At 31.8% G+C, this 21941-nt stretch overlaps 1 protein-coding gene across 1 annotated transcript; it reads right to left on the bottom strand.

Moving 5' to 3' along the window:
• Window positions 1-23: 23 nt before the first annotated feature.
• Window positions 24-20206, bottom strand: LOC143044452 (uncharacterized). The gene is made up of 8 exons (XM_076216477.1): window positions 19261-20206; window positions 9792-9924; window positions 8187-8507; window positions 7156-7371; window positions 6099-6161; window positions 4435-4472; window positions 3699-3887; window positions 24-2012 (listed from the first exon to the last, which is right to left on the bottom strand). Exons 1-8 carry the CDS (start codon window positions 19780-19782, stop codon window positions 1920-1922), a joined length of 1575 nt encoding a protein of 524 aa, XP_076072592.1. The 5' UTR covers window positions 19783-20206; the 3' UTR covers window positions 24-1919.
• Window positions 20207-21941: the final 1735 nt, after the last annotated feature.

Here is a 21941-nt window from a genome sequence, read left to right as displayed (position 1 = left end):
AAACAAAAAGACACACACACAAATAAAGTTTTATTATTTACTTCTTTCAAAATACAAATCATTTAATACATTTGAACACAATAAAAAATTATACATTAAATAAAATGACTAAATTGTATGCAAAAGTATCAAAATTACAGACGTTAAAAGAACTATTCTCTCTAGATTATAAACTTTACAATATTTTTCTCGGGATCAGTCAAATTATTAAAATTTGAACAAAAATTAGATCGCGAAAATTGGTATATAACTTTGACATCATTTGAAAAAATGATTTTAACATGTTTAATGTTTATATTTTTCGAAGCATACTGTATACATATATACTTTCATTGTCATTCACGTCTTCACATCTTCCTGTCACAAGTTCGCTCCACACCTCTAAATTTACTCAATGCGCATCTAAACTACTTTGTCATATTCATCTGAGTATATGTTTTATTACCAAACTGATACCCGAACAGATAACAAGTACGCAGTTTGAATTGAATACATCTATTTACTTAAATAGCTTGAAATAATACCATTCTTAGTGTTTAATATCTTGTTTACTGAAGCCATTGTTCAATCGCGAGACACAACCAAAAGAAATCATCTGTTCCACGATTTTACATTCATTCATAAATAAGAAACAATAAATACAAGGACACAAATACTTTTCTGTTGATAACACACACACACACACACACATACACCTGATAAATGAAGAGCAGTCTCTGTATGATTTTCAATGCGGCTGTGTGGGAAGAGAAAAAATAATTCGTTTTATTTTAACTTTATCTTTCATACAATAAAATGAAAACGTGTGAAATTGTAAAACTGGATGATAAATGAAATTATCCTGATCTAGAGTAATTTCTTGCAATTTGATTGGCTGATATTGTCCTAATTAATTTCAGTTCAATTTTTCATTACGCGAATTTGAATTATTTCCCTTATACCATTGACCTAATATTTTTTTAGATGCTTAATAGTCCTAATATTTTTCACAGTGTTAGATTAAATTTCTAAATATATTTGGTTGCTTTTGTCCCAATAATTGAATTTGAATATAATAATATGTCATATAACAAAATCAGGATAAATTCGTTACACAGTTTGCAATTGTCCTAATACTGAATCTATCGGGTCAATAAATTACACTTTGGGTTTGACTTTTATTTTTTATTTTATTGACTAGATAATTTCTCGTATTAGGAAAATTGCACACTGTGTTACTAATAATATTTAGTAAAATACATAAACAAAAAATACTGAACTCCAGGGTAAAAAGTAAAATCACAAAAATACTGAACTCAGAGGAAAATCAATGCGGAAAGTCTATAATCACACGACAAAATCAAATAACAAAAGGCATCAAAAACGAATGGACAAGTAAATTAGAAAAATAAAGTGGGAAAGTCCATAAAACTGACAACATTAAATGTTCAGACTTTATCGACCAAAACAACTATCATTTACAGATTATCTGTATCTGGTAGTTTATTGTACAAACAAAAATACATTCATTTTGAATCCATATAAACCGGCGTAATATTTCCTTGTTACAATAACGAAATCATTCAACTAAAATATTTTGCCTTAAAAAGGAAAAAGTTAACTTTGTTGATTTGCATGTTTTAATACTTTCTGCAGAAAATATTTTCTACTTAAAATTGATAGTCATAATGCCCACTGAAAATAGTTTTTGTAACAATGTTTTTTACAGTCTACTAAATTTCTTTTAACAAAACGGATGCACCGGTGAGTATCAGAGAGTAACACTCATACCTACAGTTTAAATATATTGCTTATATGACTTTTATTTCTCGTTCAGTATTGTCGTAACTTTTGAGTACCTAATTAATAAACAATAATGCACATGTTCCGTATATAGCTGCACAATAATGTCACGAGGCGTCGAACCACACACTAAATGGTCACATCTTTGTCATACCAGGTCCAGACCAAGATTTACTATGTGTCAAATGATGTTCGGATGAATTTGAGACTGGTTCGTTGGTAGCATCATCCTGGAAGAAAAGGAACTGTCTAATTTTTAAAATAAATGAAAATAAACTCATCATAGATATCAGGATTAAAATTTAGTATTTGCGCCAGACGCGCGTTGTGTATACAAAAGACTCATTAGTGCCGCTCGAATAAAATTTAGTGAAAAGCCCAAATAAAGTACGAAGTTGGAGAACATCGAAGACCAAAAATTCTGAACAGTTTTGCTAGATAAAGCTGTGGGGGGGGGGGATTGCGGAAAAATGAGACATATTTGCATACTAGTGCACACAAATTTTTTTTATCTTATACAAAATTAAGGGAATTGTACATAATATTTCACTCAATTGGAGAAGAAAGCAAACAGACAATTAATAGTACACAAAACACAACATTAGAAAATAAAGACTGAGCAACTCGAACCCCATCAAAACAATGGGGGTTATGTCAGGTGCTCCGGAAGGGCAACCAGATCCTGCTCTATATGTGACACCCGTCGTATTGCGCGTATTACTACAAACTCGATGGAAAATGTGATAATAGCGATATTAAGGAAAAAGAGGGACGAAAGACACCAAAGGGACAGTCAAACTCATAAATCGAAAATAAACTGACAACGCCATGGCTAAAAATGAAAAAGGACAAACAGACAAACAAATGTCACACACAAGTGCTGACGTCTAAACTGGAGCTACACTTGGATACGGAACGTCCACCATCAGTTTTATTTTAAGAATTACAAGAAGAAGCAGACAAAGTGACTGACCGAACAAACAGTTTAATTCCTTTTTATATCTCATTTTTGTAGTTATTATCTGACCCCTCGATACCACCGAAATAAATTCTTACATTAATATTTTCTAGCCGTTATTTACATACCTTATCCTCTTAGTATTGATTTTTTTATTGTGTAATTCGTGGTGCATAACTGAACTTTTATTGTGTATACATATAATATTATCCACTATATTTTTAAACTGGATTTAAGATTGACATATTGTGTAAACATCCGCCTTTTGTTTATCTGTTTTTGTTTCGTTGTCCCTTTGATGTATACAAGTACTAAGTATCTGTAAATGATCACTGCTTTTTCATAACCAATATTTACTGTGCATCAAGTGATGTTCTGAAGAATCCGATTATAACTTATTAAAACAATACACGAGGACTAAGGCGGGCAAACTCGGTGTTTATCTCTCTAAAAATATATGATGCCTTATCCCCAAATATTTTTTTTTTAACGTTTTTGTAATAGGAGAAACAAGTCGGGTGTCACTCAGGAGCAAGCACTGTTTACCCTTTAAGAACACCGGAGTTCACCCAATGGTTTTGGTAGAGTAAATGTTGATTAATCTTTATTTTTCTGAGTGCTGCTTAGTAGATGATCTTTTTGTAGTTGTTCGCTTGACCATGCTCTTGTCGACTTACGGGTTTTGACAATCTCCGTACAGCGCTCGTTTCCTCTCCGTATACTTAGTACACTACAATACATATTTAGTGTAGTGATACGAAGTAAGTACGGAACGGATGTGAGCTCTGCGCCGGAGATTGGGGTTTTGATTGTCCCATTGATATATTTGTACTTTTGAAATGCTTAAAGATATGAAATTAAGTAAATCTTCCTAAAAGTAATACTGGACAGTTCATTTTGATATTAAATTTTAGGACATTTTGTTTTCTCGTAGTGCCATAATTGTATGCAAACTTGCCTCAATTTTACAACTTTCATCATTGCTTCCATCATTTGGAATGGTTGTACTGCATTGCATATGCAAGTCTTGTGTCGAGCAGGTACTATGCATTCTACCATCAGATTTTGGAGGCTTTTTCTTCGTTTTCATAATTGTCGGTATTTTTAATCTTGACCAAAGTCTAGGTTTTTCTCCAGAGGAAGTTTTCTACAGAAATCGAAATAATATAAGGATACATAGATAAATAAAATGATAAAAAATAAATAATAAAACTGTTTGATTTTTAAATGAACTAGTATATTATCGCACAATTTCGACAAATCAATACAAAGAGAGTAACATAAATGGAAGGCGGACATGCTGATATGAATATGTTCAAAACAGATATTAGTCTTATCAGATTGAGAATATTTTGGTGTGATATGAATATAACCCCTTCTTTGTACTTTACCGATAACTGTTATATTCCTGACTTGGTACAGACTTTTCCGTAACTAGAAAATGGAAGATTAAACCCGGTTTTATAGCTATCTGAAACTCTCTCTACATATAATAATTATTCTGATTACCAGTCTTTAACATAACTCCTTTATTTCATGTTTGTAGCAGAGATGAGTAAATCTCAAGTCTTTGGTTTGACTCACTCAGGTATCGAATCCACGACCAAGCATTATACAGTACCAATTAATCACCAAGAAGATTAATGAAAGAACACTAATGTGAATAAAGAAAACTTATTCTATAAAGCAATTACCTTTCCTTTTCCGTAGCTCTCAATTTCTTCTTGGAATTCTGAAAGATTACAGAATAGACTTTTATTAAAGGAGGGTCTTGATGAAGTTCAAAGAATTAAGGGTAAAAAGTGAAAAATAAAAAGCACAAAATTGAAGAACAGAGAAAGATAAGAAAACGTGCAAAATAAAATGCCCAAATATTGAAGTATATAGTAAAACAGGGAAAATAAAAAAGAGACAAGAAATACCAAAGGGTCATTCAAACTCATAAGTCGAAAATAAACTGACAATTCCATGGCTATAAAGAATGATCAAAGAGTATAGAATAAAGGGGTACTAAAATATAAAGAACATAGAATAGTTAGCAAAATGAATAAAGAATATAGAAAAAAAGGTATAAAACAAAAACAAAGAATCCATTAGGAACTCTATGCTGACCCTTATAAACGATAGAAGGACTTTACTATCAGAATGATAGATATTTTGCAATTAAATTAACTATATAGAAGACAATACACTTGTTGAAAGTGACAAATGACGCTGTAATAGTCTATATTTCGGTAATACAATATATCATCCTTTACTGCGTACAAACAACAGTGTTGCACTTTTTTTTCCAATGTCATAATCACATGTTTGTGTAAAACATGCATGAACGTAAGAAAAACAGCACCCAATCTATCAGAATCACATCTAAATAAAATGAACACTGTTTAAATTGCTGCTTTGGTATGGACATAATAAACGGGAAACATGCACTTAGATACGTTATTTAATATTCATACCGTTACGATTTTCGTATTCTATGAATTAAAATAATTGTCAAAGTTGTGTATTCCATAATGAAAAGAAAGGAGAAGGTCCGGTAAGGACTCATTTTGGCCTCAAATTTCAGTTTCATCTGAAGAAAGATTTTGACCATTTTTTAAACACTTAAGTGTCTATTTCACTTGATTCAATTAGTTTATGTGAAATATTTTAACTGATTAAGTCATTAAAAACGATCCGATTGAAGCTCAAATATGAAAAATCTCTCAAATATGCCAAAAAACGTCACTTTTCAGATTGTTCTTGTCAAAAATTGAAGTGGCGGCATCCGTGTTCATCCACAACCTTTATATATGTTATGCATTATCATAAAATACAACTTACATTGCAATATTAAGGATGAACACGAATGCGGCCACTTTCGTTTTACACGGAAACCGTCTAAAATTTAACTAAAATGATAGAATTTTGAAGATTTCAGTAATTTAGCGTGACTTAATGGTGCTACAACCCGATATATGTGCATTGTATTGTCAAAACAGCCCATATTTATGTAGCAGAAGCATTCAACTGTCCAATAAATAACTAAAAGTTTACATTTTAACAATTTTGTAAAACTGTTATATTTTTGGGCCAAAAAGGGGCCTTACCGGACCTACTCCTTTGAATTTAACATTTAGCTTAAGAACACCCAAAGCACAACCGACTACAACAATATGGAATGATTTCCTCTTATAGTCGATGTGTATTGGAAATACCCTCTGTTTTAGTTTGTATTCTGGATTTGTTTTTTCTCTATACATTTATGAACCTTTGAACGGCGGTATACTACTGTTGTCGTTATATGCTTAAAATAATTCAATATCATATTCTACTCACCTGGTATTTTTAGAAGTTTCTTATCTATTCTACTCACCTGGTATTGTTGGAAGTTTCTTATCATCGACAATACCGCTATCTTTATTCCTCTGTATATTTCCTAAAATATAATATCAATATTAAAATTGCTTATTGGTAGATCAATTGGCAAACACATGGTAAAACAACTAATCAGAAATTAAGAGTACTAATATAAGACAAATTGATAATACTGTTGCATAACTTACTTGCCACTCGAAACAAATTGAAACAAAACTAACTGCAGGTTTAATAAACCATATGCTTCATCAGGAAATGTTTTTACCAATTTTGGAATATGACCGTTGTTTTCCATTCGTTTGAGGGGTTTGAGTTTTTGTTTTGCCATTTCATAAAGGACTTTTCGTTTAGCATTTTCCTTAGAGTTCCGTTTTTGCTGTTTTACTTTTTGTATACTGATGTATGAATGTCTGTTTGTATTTGTCTTTTTGACAAGACGATTGTCAGAGTATTTTTTCGACTAATGAGTTTGAACTACCTTTTGGTATCTTTCGACTTTCATATGCATAGGTAATTATTGTAGTCATTTTGGAATTAAGCGTACATTCCCATTAATGCTTAACCCACGTCGCATCAATTACTGCTGCTGGTTGTCAGTTTTTTAACATTGACATAATTTATATAATACGTCATAAACATTTTCAGGTAATAATTTTTTTCAGAAATTAAAGTCCCAGGTCTTGTTCCAACTTCTTCATTCAAAATTAACTAAATTGGTTTTAAATTTTTGGGTTTAAGTGGTTTTGAAAAAAGTCAATAAAGAAAATGCTTCAGACACATCAAATTTATGAAGTGCTATTTTCATTTTACACTGACATGTTCTTTGATATACAGGAATGAAATATACTTGTAATAAAATTTGCACTTTTTTATTTCATTTGAGAGCATATTATGTTAGTAGCACAATTTTATAAAACACCTCTAATCGGCCAGTAAAAAATAACACAATCTTCAACACAACAGCAATGCTGATAATAACTATTAAAATGATGATAATGATAGCAAATTAATATACAAAAAATAAACAGCAAATAATTACACCTAAATTTACTAACCTTTAAGTGTTTCTACTTTCATGAAACTTCTAATCATATGAGCAAATTCAGGAAATTCATTGGTCTGAGCTATTGCCTGAGGGGTCTTTTTGTCCATGTTCATAGCAAAACAGGCATCCAGACTTTCTGGGAGCTTCAGAAGTTCTGAGCCCAATGTCTTCAAATTGTACTCCGCAGCAAAATGCAAAAGGGTTGGACAATGGCTTAAATTACAATCTAAAAAAACAAAAAACACATGCTAAGAAATTTGGCTGGTTGTAAATGTCTTGGATTATACCTTATGTAAATTTTTTAACTAGATGCTTTGTACATTTATATCTTTATCGAACAGTGGATCTCTGAAAGTATCAAACTGATTTTTACAATTTATGTCTATGTATTATCAAAAAGTCTAAGGTTTGGATATTTTAGTTGGCGTGAATCTATATCTTTTACATTCAACCGATTTTGGAGCACATTCTCATTGAAATGCATAACAAAAGATGATTAAAACGTTGGGAAAATGAGTCAGTGAAATTGATTGCCGTTTGATATTGCGTAATTTAAATAGATCACAAGCACATACAAAAATACAGCTGCTTAAAATAAAAATAACTGTGAACATATTTCGTTATTAATCATTGTTCATTGTTCTAAATACGTATAGTTATTCAAAAATTAAGTAAAGGCTTATAAATGTCGGTGATTAAAAACAGTTTAATTTACGTCAAATATTAACGCCGTTTTCATTTTATCATTGTTAACGTCACTATATCTTTGTTAACGTTGTGATTTAATTATTTAATATGTTATAATAATAAATTGAAATTACACAATCAAACGAGATAATCGTTTACTGTTTGTCCATACATCGAGGTTTCCCATCCGTCAAATACCATGCATTTCTTTATAAATTGAATTGAAAATGAATATATAAGTTCATGAGTTCCTACATAATTTATTTGCTTGATATAGTGTGTAGTATACAATGAACAATCTGCCTTTAATACAGAAATTCAATGAAATTTGACTGAATAAAGTTAGTGGGATACCTTCATTAATCAGCGGTTTCCAATCATCTGATTCTTCCTGGTCCTTTATCTGTTTATACTGACTGGTAACATGTTTATCTAAGAGTTCACTATGTGAATCTGTTTCTTCCATATGAGACAAACCTAGCATCTGACAAACTAATGGAACTGGATCATTCCCAAAACCTAACGTCTCTCTGATAATGTCTAATTTGGTCGGCACAGGTTTAGAGTAAAAAACATTGTCAGTTACTTCCACTAATTTTGGAATGCTGCCGGTTCCCATTGGGATATCATTATCTATGGCAACAAACTGGCAGTCTTCTTCAAATTCTGTGTTTTCTAAAAAGATAACAAGTTTTCCAGTAAAATAAAACGATACCGAGGTGATGAATAATCACAAAATAAGGACGGATGCGATAATAACCAAAATAAAAAGTGAGAGACACGTTGACATAAGTTTGGAGTACGAAAAATTAGGCCCACTCGTCATTAATCGTAATCTGTGTGATTTAATATAATTAACCTTTATAGTTAAAGTAAGTTTCTCTTATATTTGTTTCATATTTATAACAGTTCTGCCAAATAAATGCAACAGTAGTACACCGCTGTTCAATAGTAATAAAAAGATTCAGCGACAACAAATCCGGGTTACAAACTAAAACCGAGGTAAACATCAACTGAAACGCGCATCTGGCGTAAATATAAAATTTTAATCCTGGTATCTATGATGAGTTTATTTATCTATAGAGGAATTTAACCGGAAAAAAAACCGGAACAAAAATAAACGGCAACATGTATAGGCTAAGTATTTAAAATTAATCTGTCGAGAGTAGATTAATATCTCATTGCACCGATTTGGTGGTAAAATTTGTTTATCTATGCTAAATTTTGAATAATATGTGACGTCGTTAGGCATGCTTGGATGTTTCATGTGACATCATACTACCCCATTCAGAGGAAACCAATTTGACATTAGACATGCATTTTGATTAATAAAGAACTGATATAAAACGAAAACAAATAGCAATTGTTGAAGGCCGTACTTAGACCTATAATGGTTTACTTTTAAATATTGTGACTTGGATGGAGAGGTGTCTCATTGGCACACATACCACATCTTCTTATATCTAACTATAGAGTTAGAGAAAATATTATTATTTATGGAGTGCTTTACTTAGGACTGGTAAATGGAGGAGCTTTAGTTTATTGAGATCTCACTTTACCTCTTTTCCATCGCAAAAATATATAAGCAAATCGCACAAAACAGAACACACAATAAAATCCAGATGCGGGGGTTGTATTATATCATAAGAATTTGTAATTATTTGCTCATTAAGTTTGACCCTATTTTTTAAATGGTTTTCACGATGGATATTTAATAGAAGAAAGTTCTTTTTCTAAATAGCAAAACTACTAGTAGTTGAAATAAGACACATATTTTCAAAATATTTTATAAATACCATGGGCATCCAAAACTATGCCAATTATATATTTATAACAACATATACCCCTATCTTACTACTGTGCCATAGGGTTAAATACGTTGATCAACAATCAGCAGTTATAGTTTAATTTCTGATAAACAACTACTTTTTGAAAATCTCTGAGATAATAGCTTCTAACCTGGTATTTGTATCTGGTATAATGCTTTGTCATCAAACACTGCTTTTGTATTGACTAGATCGCCTGAATTGTTTAAGGTGATCTCTATCTCATTTGAACCTTTTCTATTGCTAAGAATGAATACCTCAACGACCTGGAAAAGAAAATGAAACGTTAGAGGTTCGTACTTAACTCTTCCTAATAAATATGAAAAATACACGCAATATTAACAAAAGACTTGACCAAAAGGTTAAAACTGAGGACTTGTTTTTAAATTTGTGTCTTCCCGATTTATATATATATATATATTGCAAATTTTCGTTGAAAATGTTAGTACAATAAAACTTGCTCGAAAATAGTTCACACTTTCTAAAAAAATCCCCTTTCCAATTGATGAGTTTTAAAAAAAGTCTTTTTCAAATTTGCGTGTCTATATTTCAATGGTGATAAGATTCTTTGTAATACACCTTACATCAGCTCTTAACTCGACGTGTACGCCGTGTTGCATTTTTATATAACTGAAGAATTCTTCTTCTATTAACAAAATAAACATATATACATACACACAATAAAAACAGCATCAACATTTATAAAAACAAACAAGCTGTTTTAAAAGAGTCCCCTGCCCTCAGTTCTAATACAAACGAGTTGAATTACGTTAAAAGGAAAGAAAGGAGGTATACGCCAATAAGACCGACATGAAACAAAATAAAAAATCAGAATTAAATCTTAATAAACTCATCATAAATACCAGGAAAGAACATTTTTATTTGCGTCAGCCGTGCGTTTCGTCTATAAAAGACTCATCAGTGACGCCCGAACAAAAGAAAATTATTAATTCCAAATTAAGCATGAAGTTGAAAGAGCATTGAGGATAAAAAAAAAACCAGTATGTATACACACGAACTATCAGAAGAGGTTCCTACTAGCATGTGTCGATCAGCTGACAAATCTGTCTTTGAGTTGTTTAACTTTAAGAGTAGATAACGCCCGACAAGTTTAGGTTCGGATAATTTGTTTCCCACATTTGCCTTTTAAGATTCAAAAGTATTCCTGTGTTTTAAGCAAAGAAGGTGTAGTATAATTGATAATGATATGACAATTCACCAGAACAGCTTGTGAAGATGTATATGACTCTACTTCGGTTTAAATTGGCCATTTATTTGCAAGAAGGCATTTTTAATGTTCATAAAATTTCAGTTGGATGCCGTTTGTTAACCTAACGATCGTGTAAGGGTCTCATCATCAGCGACAACTTAAAATAACGGAACGTTTCAACTGGCAGGTACAAAGACGAAATTTTAAATATATCAAACATACTAGCTTTATGAAAAAGAAGATGTGGTATGATTGCCAATGAGACAACTCTCCACAAGAGACCAACAAGCACTGACAATAATAACTACAAATCACCGTTCGGAAGCCCATACCGCGAAGTCAGCATATAAAGGCTTCGAAATAGCAAATGTAAAAAATGTTAAGCGATTTCTAAGAACAAAATGAAATCTCAATAAGTCATTTTAATGCCGCCATGTGTCCTTCCGTCATGTTCCATTTCATCAACATTGAATGAGAAATATTTTACGAAGGTTATTCAGTACTCAATTTCAAATTGTTTCAGAGGAGATGTTGAAAATTGGTCAAACGGAAACATAGAATGCCTGTTGATGCCATGTTCTCCCCTGATAGGACACAAACCGACAATCCTCCTTCACATATCTCTTTTGCCAATTTTTATAAAACAAGTACCTGGTACATTCAGAGAAAAAGTTGAGATTTGCCATAGGTTTATAGCGGAAACTATGTGCCACTAATGTGTCATGATTGTTACCAAATACATATCAAATGGAGGACCATTTGTAGCGAATCCTCCAATCACCCATTACCAAAAACATTTTGAACCACTGGGTCGATGCCACTGCTGGTGGAGTTTTAATTCCCCGGGGGATTATCAACCCAGTAGTCAGCACCTCTGTGTTGACTTGAGTTATTATTGATATGCTCATAATTATAAATTAACTGTGAACAAAACATTGAATCTTTTAAATACTAAGGCTGTTAGGAATAAATTATTTGATATGGTTATATTTATAAATTAACTGTTTACAAAATTTAGAATTTTTTTAAATACTAAGGCTTTTCTACCTCAGGCATAGATTACCTTAGCTGTAATTGGCAAAACTTTTAGGAATTTTGGTCCTCAATGCTCTTCAACTTCGTACTTTATTTTGGCCTTTTTAACTTTTTTGGATTCGAGCGTCACTGATGAGTCTTTTGAAGACGAAACGCGCGTCTGGCGTATATACAAAATTTAGTCCTGGTATCTATGATGAGTTTATTTACCTTAGCTATATTTGGCAAAACTTTTAGGTATTTTTGGTACTCAATGCATTTCAAATTCGTACTTTATTTGGCCTTTTTAACATGTTTTGATTCGAGCGTCAGTGCTGAGTCTTTTGTAGACGAAACGCGCGTCTGGCGTACATATACAATTTCAATCCTGGTATCTATGATGAGTTTATTTGCATTGTAGTTTCATAGGTTATATATATGATTTGTTGCATATCAGGATCAAAGATTGCTACTGTTGGACAAGTATTTTATCCGACAGGAAGCACATGTAAAACATGGACAACTGACATTCTACACAATAATTCTGTACGATTAATTACAATTGGACAAACTGTTGCAGATAAGAAGAACATGGGAAAAGTTTACGGACAACGAAAGTCAAGTGATTGCGTTAATAAGTCTAATTTATAAAATCTATCAGACAAAAAACAGCAAATAGGTATAATTGATAATGAATTTACATTAGAAGTGACAATAAAAGCTTTTAATTTTCTTTCTAAATGTGCAACTTTACATAAATGATGTAATAATACAGTTCATGTAATTGTTTTACAATTTGATCGATGTCTCATTGTGACGGATCAGTGACTGATTATCAAATGACAAAGGACTCAGTTTTGCGTTTATCGTATCAAAAAGGCAACAGATCTCACTGTAAAGCAGAAGGCACTCGAACAACCGTTACCATCGATTCGTCAATAATGACATGCACGAAAACAAATATCTGCTAAGAAAGAAGTTTGTTTTCCACTTTTAATGATATTAATATATGCATGTTTTATGACACCTGTTATATATACTATTTCAATGTTAGATATTAATGTCTTTATTACTTCAGCTTATTGCATTATCATATATCTCAAAACATGATATATAGGCGCAAATGTTTAAACCGGATATAACAAAATGAAATCGAATCAACATGAGCATAGGCACATGTTTACTACAAAACAAAGTATCCTTCAATAAAAAGGAGAATGATAGCAAGACAAAATGAAATCGAATCAACGTGATCATATGAACATGTTTACCACAAAACAAATTAGCGCCTTTAACAAATAGAAAAATGACAGTAAACAATTTTTTTTCTTTCAATTATTTACCCGTCGTATATGTCTGGTTTTTTTATTATATTAGGAGAGGCGAAAGATACCAGATGAAAATTAAAGCGTAGAAGTCGAAAATAAATTGACAATGCCATGGCTAAAACGGAAAAGAAACAGACAAACAATAGTATATAATCTATAATATACAAAACTTAAGACTGAGCAACACTAACCCCCCTAAATCTAAGAATATCGTTGTATTCGTTAATGAACACATATGCAACATTAAATTTGGAAGAAGGATCAAACCTCGGATTATACATGCACAAACATGATATGATATGATTTTGATTTGAATTATTATATTTATGTCCACATCGTGTTCTTGGGTACTATTTAGCATGCATAACGTTTAGAAATTTATAGAATAGTTTATCTGTTTATACTTTTTTAGCATATAAATCAGAAGGTTTATTTGTTCTTAGAAAAGCTTCACTGGTGTTCAAACTAGGAAAACTAGGAAAAAATAAAACTTTATGCAGACATATTATGATGTATTTCGAGGAATACTGTCATTTCTTAAGATTACGTAGTTTTTATTTCCTCTTTCAGAGATTCGAAACCTTACCATGTAGGTCCAATTGTTGATCGATTATCAACAGATTTTCTTGCTAAATATGTAGTGATACTTTTTTTCCACTTAAATATTGTCGTTAAAGGTATCGAAATTGTTCATTTCTGGTCAAATATTAAAAAATAGTAAAATTTAGTTTACTAATTACAATTGAGCAAATTCATACAGAGTCAGGACGAATCAGGAATGCAAATGCGTTTTGTACACATAACTGGTATTCATTAAATGAATTGATGTAATATAAATCTTATTTATCAATCAAATTAGATTTTAAGTAATTATTTGCTTTATTCACATACGATGATCAAGGCATATTCCTGTTCTCATCTTGGTGAAGAGCTTTAGTTTAATACACATTTAATATATCTGCCATTCGTTGCTTTTCTGTGTCCCCTAATGTTATTCAGTACACAAAAATACATAACCTGTTATATGTAACAGGTACTGTTTGTTATAATTTTGTTACTGCATAATCATAATTCGTAACAATGTTAACACTCGCTGTCATATGGTCTTATATCCTGTTTGGATCGGAAATGTTAGGAATTAAATTTATGAAAACGCACCCAAGAAAGTACAAACACAATTTGTACGGTGACATATAGTTGTTAATTTGTGTTTCATTTGATTATTGTGGAGATTTGTCTCATTGGCAATCATACCACATCTTCTAATTGTTATATTAATAGCCATTCTTCTAAATAAAGGCAACAGTAGTATACCGCTGTTCAAAACTCATAAATCTATGGACAAAAAACAAAATCGGGGTAACAAACTAAAACTGAGGGAAACGCATAAAATATTAGAGAAGAACAACGACACAGCATTAAAATGTAACACACACAGAAACGGACTAAGCATTAGACAACATCCGATGAAAATAACCAATATAACATCAAAACCAAATAAATGAATTTGGGATATAAAAGTACCGTGACACGTCTTATAGTAATGTGAATTCACACTCAAAAATAGGAGAAAACAAACGACACAACGGAAACACAACGTAAAAATGTTACACACACAGAAACGAACTATGATATAACAATGGCCATTTTCCTGACTTGGTACATGACATTTTTAAAGAAAAAAAATGGTGGGTTGAACCTGGTTTTGTTGTATGCCAAACCTCGCACTTTGATGGCATTGTTAAATGTAACATTAAAATGACAACATAATAATACAGGACTACAATACAAATAAATAGCAGAACGTATTAGGCACATGAATAATAGATAACAAAAGGCATCAGGTTTAAAATTCATTACGTCAAAAACGCGCCTCGTCCAAACAAGACTTACCAGTGACGCCCAGATATAAAGTTCGAAAGTCAAAAAAAGGAGGACAAAGTTGTACAGCTCTGAGGATCAAAAGTTGAAAAAGGTTGTGCCAAATACGGCTAGGGTTTTTGCTTGTGATAAGAACAACTCTTATTATATATAACAATTTATGCTATTGCAAACAGTAAATTTTATCAAATGAATATAAAAGATTTACATGATCAAACTGACGTTAACTAATTACAGAAAACAAAATCATAATACATAATGCATTTAAGAGCAACACAGAAAATAGACACACCCGACTCAGTGACAAACCAGGCCTGAACGCAAAAAGTCATAATCATGACGTCACATACGAAGTGTTGTGAAAAGTGACTTTTCAAATCCCTCTGGAAAAAGGCGAAAGATACTTATTAGGGATATCGATTTATTTTTATCATTATTATTATTATATACCGGTTGAGCAGCAGTTCAGCATTTCCAATTAAGCAGGATATTTTTATTATTCGTGTGTTTCTCTGTCCTATATGTTCTCCCATTTATTTGTATTGTAGTCCTAGCATGTAATGTTGTCATTTTAAAGTTATATTTAACATTGCCATTTAAAAGCGGGAGGTTGGGCATGCCACAAAACCAGGTTCAACCCAAGTCAGGAAATGGCCATTGTTATATTATAGTTCGTTTCTGTGTGTTACATTTTAATGTTGTGTTTTCGTATACGGTGCAGGAAATGCTTACTCTTCCGGAGCACCTGATTTCACTCCCGGTTTTTAGTGGAGTTCGTGTTGTTTCTATTTATGATTTATAACTGTTGATGTCAATGTATTTTGGTTTTGTGAGTCTTTGTTTACTCCTTGGTTTTGATTGTTATTGTCTGTTGTGTCGTAGTTCTCCTCTTATATTTGATGTGTTTTCCTCAGTTTTAGTTTATAACCCGGATTTGTTTTTTCTTCTCAATCGATTTATGAATTTCGAACAGCGGTATACTACTGTTGCCTTTATTTATTTTGCCGATAGAGTTGCAGTAACACATTTCCTATCTGTTTATATAATTAATAATATAATTATGTAACACAAACATTTTAAAGGTAGCAGAACTTTGTATTTCGTCCAACAACAATGAGAATAAGTAAATGTCAATTTTGCTGAATGAGTTTGCAATAAAATGTTTACGAACTATTCATAAAATTAATGGTAAGGGTGTGCAGAACAAATCATGCAGGTAGTTTCTATATTCAAAATAACATTTTCAATTGAGAAATTTAAATTTTTTGGAATGAGGTATTAGTTGCATGAGAAATTTTCATATCTCTTTATGAAATACAATACCAAAACTATGCACTTTCTATATCAATTGTTGATACTTGAATTGATTTCGTGGACTTACAAAGTCTGCAAAAATGCCTATAAAAAATGTATACCTCGTTGGGTATTTAAAATATTGGTTTACTATTATGCATACAAAAAATCTACGACTTATGATTATCGAACGTTGGTAGTTGTATTAATATTAACCAATTTCTATTTGTTATATGTGCAAACCAGATGCTCCGCAGGGCGCAGCTTTATACGAACGCAGAGGTTGAACCCTGAACGGTTGGGGCAAGTATGGACACAACATTCAAGCTGGATTCAGCTCTAAATTTGGATTGTGATTAAATAGTTGACACAGTATAGGTTTCTGACACAGAATGAATGTGGTCTTATAAACTTAAAATTTGTGTTTTGCCTTTGAGCAATTCACTATGCTGTTGAATATTAATCCTCTCAAAAAATGTTTGAAGAAATTTTCTTTTTATTTATGAAATCTGAAATGAGACCCCCCCCCCTCAATTTTCTTTTCACATCCCCTTTTCCTTATTCCAAAACTGATCTCAGTTCAAATTACTAATGGAGTTTGCAACAATAACTACTCATTTAAATACATGATAAAATATTAAAATGTAAAAGAAGTGCTTGTTATCACTGAATTGTAAGATTGCTTTAATTTATCAGTGGGTAGTAAAAGTGAATATACATTGTATATTGTATAAAACAATGATTTAAGTTGATTCAACTACTATTCTAGACAAAGAAAGATAACTCCAATTGAAAATTTCTTGCTATTGCATAATATTGTGCAATTAGATATTTCTTGCTATTGCGCAATACTGTGCAATTGAAAATTTCTTGCTATTGCACAATACTGTGCAATTGAAGATTTCTTGCTTTTGCTGAATACTCAGCAATTGAAAATTTCCTTCTATTGCACAATACTTAATATAATAATTTTGGATCCTGATTTGGACCAACTTGAAAACTGGGCCAATAATCAAAAATCTAAGTACATGTTTAAGTACATGTTTAGATTCAGCATATCAAAGAAGCCCAAGAATTCATTTTTTTGTTAAAATCAAACTTAGTCTAATTTTGGACCCTTTGGACTTTTAATGTAGACCAATATGAAAACGGGACCAAAAATTAAGAATCTACATACACAGTTAGATGTGGCATATCGAAGAACCCCAATTATTCAATTTTTGAGGAAATCAAACAAAGTTTAATTTTGGACCCCAATTTGGACCAACTTGAAAACTGGGCCAATAATCAAAAATCTAAGTACATTTTTAAATTCAGCATATCAAAGAACCCTTAGGATTCAATTTTTGTTAAAATCAAACTAAGTTTAATTTTGAACCCTTTGGACCTTAATGCAGACCAATTTGAAAACGGGACCAAAAATTAAGAATCTACATACACAGTTAGATTCGGCATATCAAAGAACCCCAATTATTTAATTTTTGATGAATCAAACACAGTTTAATTTTGGACCCTTTGGGCCCCTTATTCCTAAACGGTTGGGTCCAAAACTCCCCAAATCAATCCCAGCCTTCCTTGTATGGTCATAAACTTTGTGTTTAAATTTCATAGATTTCTATTTACTTATACTAAAGTTATGCTGCAAAAAGCAAGAAAAGTGCTTATTTGGGCCCCTTTTTGGACCCTCATTCCTAAACTGTTGGGATCTCAACTCCCAAAATCAATCCCAACATTCCTTTTGTGTTCATAAACCTTGTCTCTAAATTTCATTGATTTCTATTTGCTTATACTAAAGTTATTGTGCGAAAATCAAGAATAATGCTTATTTGGGCCCTTTTTTGGCCCCTAATTCCTAAACTGTTGGGACCAAAACTTCCAAAATCAATCCCAACCTTCCTTTTGTGGTCATCAACCTTGTGTTAAAATTCATAGATTTCAATTTACTTAAACTAAAGTTGTAGTGCGAAAACCAAGAAAATGATTATTTGAGCACTTTTTGGCCCCTAATTCCTAAACTGTTGGGACCAAAACTTCCAAAATCAATCCCAACCTTCCTTTTGTGGTCATAAACCTTGTGTTTAAATTTCATAGATTTCTATTTACTTAAACTAAAGTTATAGTGCGAAAACCAAGAAAATGCTTATTTGGGCCCTTTTTGGCCCCTAATTCCTGAACTGTTGGGACAAAAACTTCCAAAATCAATCCCAACCTTCCTTTGGTGGTCATAAACCTTGTGTTTAAATCTCATAGATTTCTATGTACTTAAACTAAAGTTATAGTTCGAAAACCAAAAGTATTCGGACGACGACGACGACGACGACGCTAACGCCAACGTGATACCAATATACGACCAAATTTTTTTCAATTTTTACGGTCGTATAAAAAGTGGCAAAAGATATCAGAGGGACCTTCAAAATCATATATAGAAAATAAAATGATAACAATATGGCAAAAAAGAGAGACAAATATACAAATATTAGTCCAAACGACACAACATATAAAGCTAAAGACTGAGCAACACGAACCCAAACAAAAACTGGGGGCTATTACAAACCCGGTAAATAGTCTAATTAGGTAAATCACATTCGTGAAAAGGGAACGAAAACAAAACAGTGTTTTGTTATTGGCTATACTATCCGAATTGTATCATACACAGCAATGTAATAATTCTATCATACACAGCAATGTAATAATTCTATCATACACAGCAATGTAATAATTCTATCATACACAGCAATGTAATAATTCTTTCATACACAGCAATGTAATAATTCTATCATACACAGCAATGTAATAATTCTATCATACACACCAATGTAATAATTATTGTCATTTAAAAACAAATGTTAACAATGGTAATTAATGAATAAAAATACCTTATCAAAATCATCTGTTGTGGCAACTTGAAGTTTTGGTGATGAGGCAAATTCGGATGGTTCTGCATGGCGCAGTTTTGCTTGTGACGGACGTGGTGGTGGTAAAAAATCATAAGCAGGGGTACATGATGACTTAATGGCTGCTTCCAACTTTAATCGAACACATTCTACAAGTTCTGATACGGACTCTTCAGTCTGTTTTGTCTCAAAGTATTCCCATTTGCTTATTGTTTTGTAGTTATGTTTTGCAAATGAAAGTTTAAGCTCATCCTTGTCAACTCCTAGTAATACCATCACAGAACCATCAGCCTTTATTGCTGCAATATTGTTAGTTTCCAATATATCCAGAATGGCCGGTGTTGCCAGAACAACATTGACTGCATAATTTGACTGTGTGTGATCAGTTTCTAAACCTTCTACACTTGATGAAATTCCAACCGCAGCGAGTTTCACTTGCAAGAAGTCTGCCCAGTCTTTTCCATCTGAGAACACACAAAAAATTCCAACATCTGAAAACTCCATGGCTGAATTTAAATACCTATTCAGAGTTAACGTTATGAAAATGAAAACACTTTACTATATGCTGTGCATTTAACGAGACGAGAAACTTACTTTTAAATGTTGTTTCTATCTATTCACAAAACGGAGAAAATAAATATCCATATACACGTGTTGGCTTTACCTATCCACGAAACACGGAAGTAATACCGTCTTCCCTGTTGAAATGGAGCATCATTCTCCTACTACGTGTTAAAGGGAAATTTCACTTTGTTTTATGTCAGATATATATGTTACTATGATACCTGGTCAAAAGGTTACATTTTTATATATCTGATATATAAAACACCTTTAATTGGACATTAAATCTTCTTACAACGCGAAATTTAGATGTAAAAGCATGTGCGCTCTTATAAATAAGGAAATATTAACTAATCTTTTGATACTATTTCGTATCAAATCACCAGTATTAAAGTCACCTAACATTCCTTAAATTTTATAACAGGAAGTCATATAAAAATATGGTTTAAAATTACTGTAAATTGGGAAAACGTTAAAGTAATTGATTTATAACATGGACACATTGAACCGTAACAAATGCGTAGTAGTAAATAATATTATAATAGATGTACTAAAAACTGTCTACAGTCTCGACCGCATGTCAAACTTTAAACTGGGCTGTTTGTTCCACACTATTAACCACCACTGCATTCGGTTTATCCGAACTACTTAGCATTTGGTTAAAAGGGAAAGTTGATCTGTTATTGCATAAAATTATATTTCAAGGATATATGTCTGGCAAAACCAAAATTTCTTGATTTATATTCATTAATTAAAATTTGCGGTTCTGTATGAATCGAAAGTTAGCATTAAGGAATTTCTAAATAGCGTTTTTACATCATAAAAGTATGTTACTTATAAATGTATTGAAGGGAAATGATCTATATTTTTAGGAAGGAAAAAATTCAGATTATTGATAAAGTTCTTCACTCGGAATATCAAGCAAAATGAGCATTAAAGAATAAGTATCGCTGGCCTAGTATTGCATTCGGATCATGAATGCAATCCAAGATCATTTCGCTTGAAAATCTGTAATAAATCGGATGCATTTTCAAAAGGCGGAAAAAATTAAAAAAAAATAGGTTTGTGAAAGTGATTATATTAATAAAAAATAGAACACACTATGGCAACGAAGTTATGCAGTGCATAAAAATTTATCTCTATAAATTCCCCTTTAAAGGATATCTCGCGTTGGGTATTGCCCTCAAACATTTTTTTTTCATTTTTTCAAACCTTTATGTTGACCACATAATTTTTGTGTTCACGTAAAAGAGCTAAAGGAGCAATCTTTGTGCTATGGTACATTTTTGTATCATTGTCTTTCGTTCTTGCTAACGGGCTTTTCGAGAGCCTTTATGCTTTTTCTTTATACATGTTATATATATAATATATATAATTTTTTGTTTATATAGTGATTAAGACTATAGGATAATGTTGACTGCTTTACCCCTATTTTTGACAATTCCACCTAGTATGTCTGTTTGTTCTGTTCACACATCGTTGTCAATATGATAGAATATTCGACTGTCATAATAGTGAGAGGTTTAGCTAGCTGTAATATGACATGATGTACAATATACGCCATTTGATAATATATTCTCAATTGATCGGACCTTTTCGCTGTGTATATGTTACATTATCGGAAACAAACGGCTGTTCAGGTTACTAAAGAGTCAAGATTGTTATTCTCTTTTTTGAATTAATAGAATTTTATTTCTTTACGATGATGACGTTTAAAACTGTTTTTTTTTCTTTAGGGTAATTAGTTGCACTATTACTTGAAACACCTTAAACAAAAGAAGATAATTCCGTTATTAAAGGCTAACAAATAAAGCATAAACATAAAACAATATAATTTAATTTTGGATGTAACGCGTCTTCTAATTGGCTGACGTTATTTTGTTATGAGCCCATAGACATAATTTAGTCATGCGACCGTGACGTCATTAACATTTTTTCATGGTTTTCGACGGTTTAAAATGGATTTAGAATTAAATTATAAGAGAGGGACGAAAGATACCAAAGGGACAGTCAAACTCTTAAATCTAAAACAAACTGACAACGCCATGGCTAAAAATGAAAAAGACAAACAGACAAACAATAGTACACATGACACAACATAG

This window comes from Mytilus galloprovincialis, chromosome 9, assembly GCF_965363235.1.
Source record: "Mytilus galloprovincialis chromosome 9, xbMytGall1.hap1.1, whole genome shotgun sequence".
Taxonomy (NCBI): domain Eukaryota; kingdom Metazoa; phylum Mollusca; class Bivalvia; order Mytilida; family Mytilidae; genus Mytilus; species Mytilus galloprovincialis.
The sequence above is the reverse complement of the archived record's forward strand: the minus strand, read 5'-3'. Positions and strand labels throughout refer to the sequence as shown.

Bases quoted from the DNA above. Each gene is read 5' to 3' on its own strand.
- LOC143044452 (XM_076216477.1), bottom strand. From the start codon at position 19,782: ATGGAGTTTTCAGATGTTGGAATTTTTTGTGTGTTCTCAGATGGAAAA. The intron at 9,925-19,260 runs GTATTTTTATTC...TTTCTTTTCCAG, and splicing joins CAACAGATGATTTTGATAAG to GTCGTTGAGGTATTCATTCT. The intron at 2,013-3,698 runs GCAAGTTTGCAT...CTTTTCTTCCAG, and splicing joins ATGAAAGTTGTAAAATTGAG to GATGATGCTACCAACGAACC.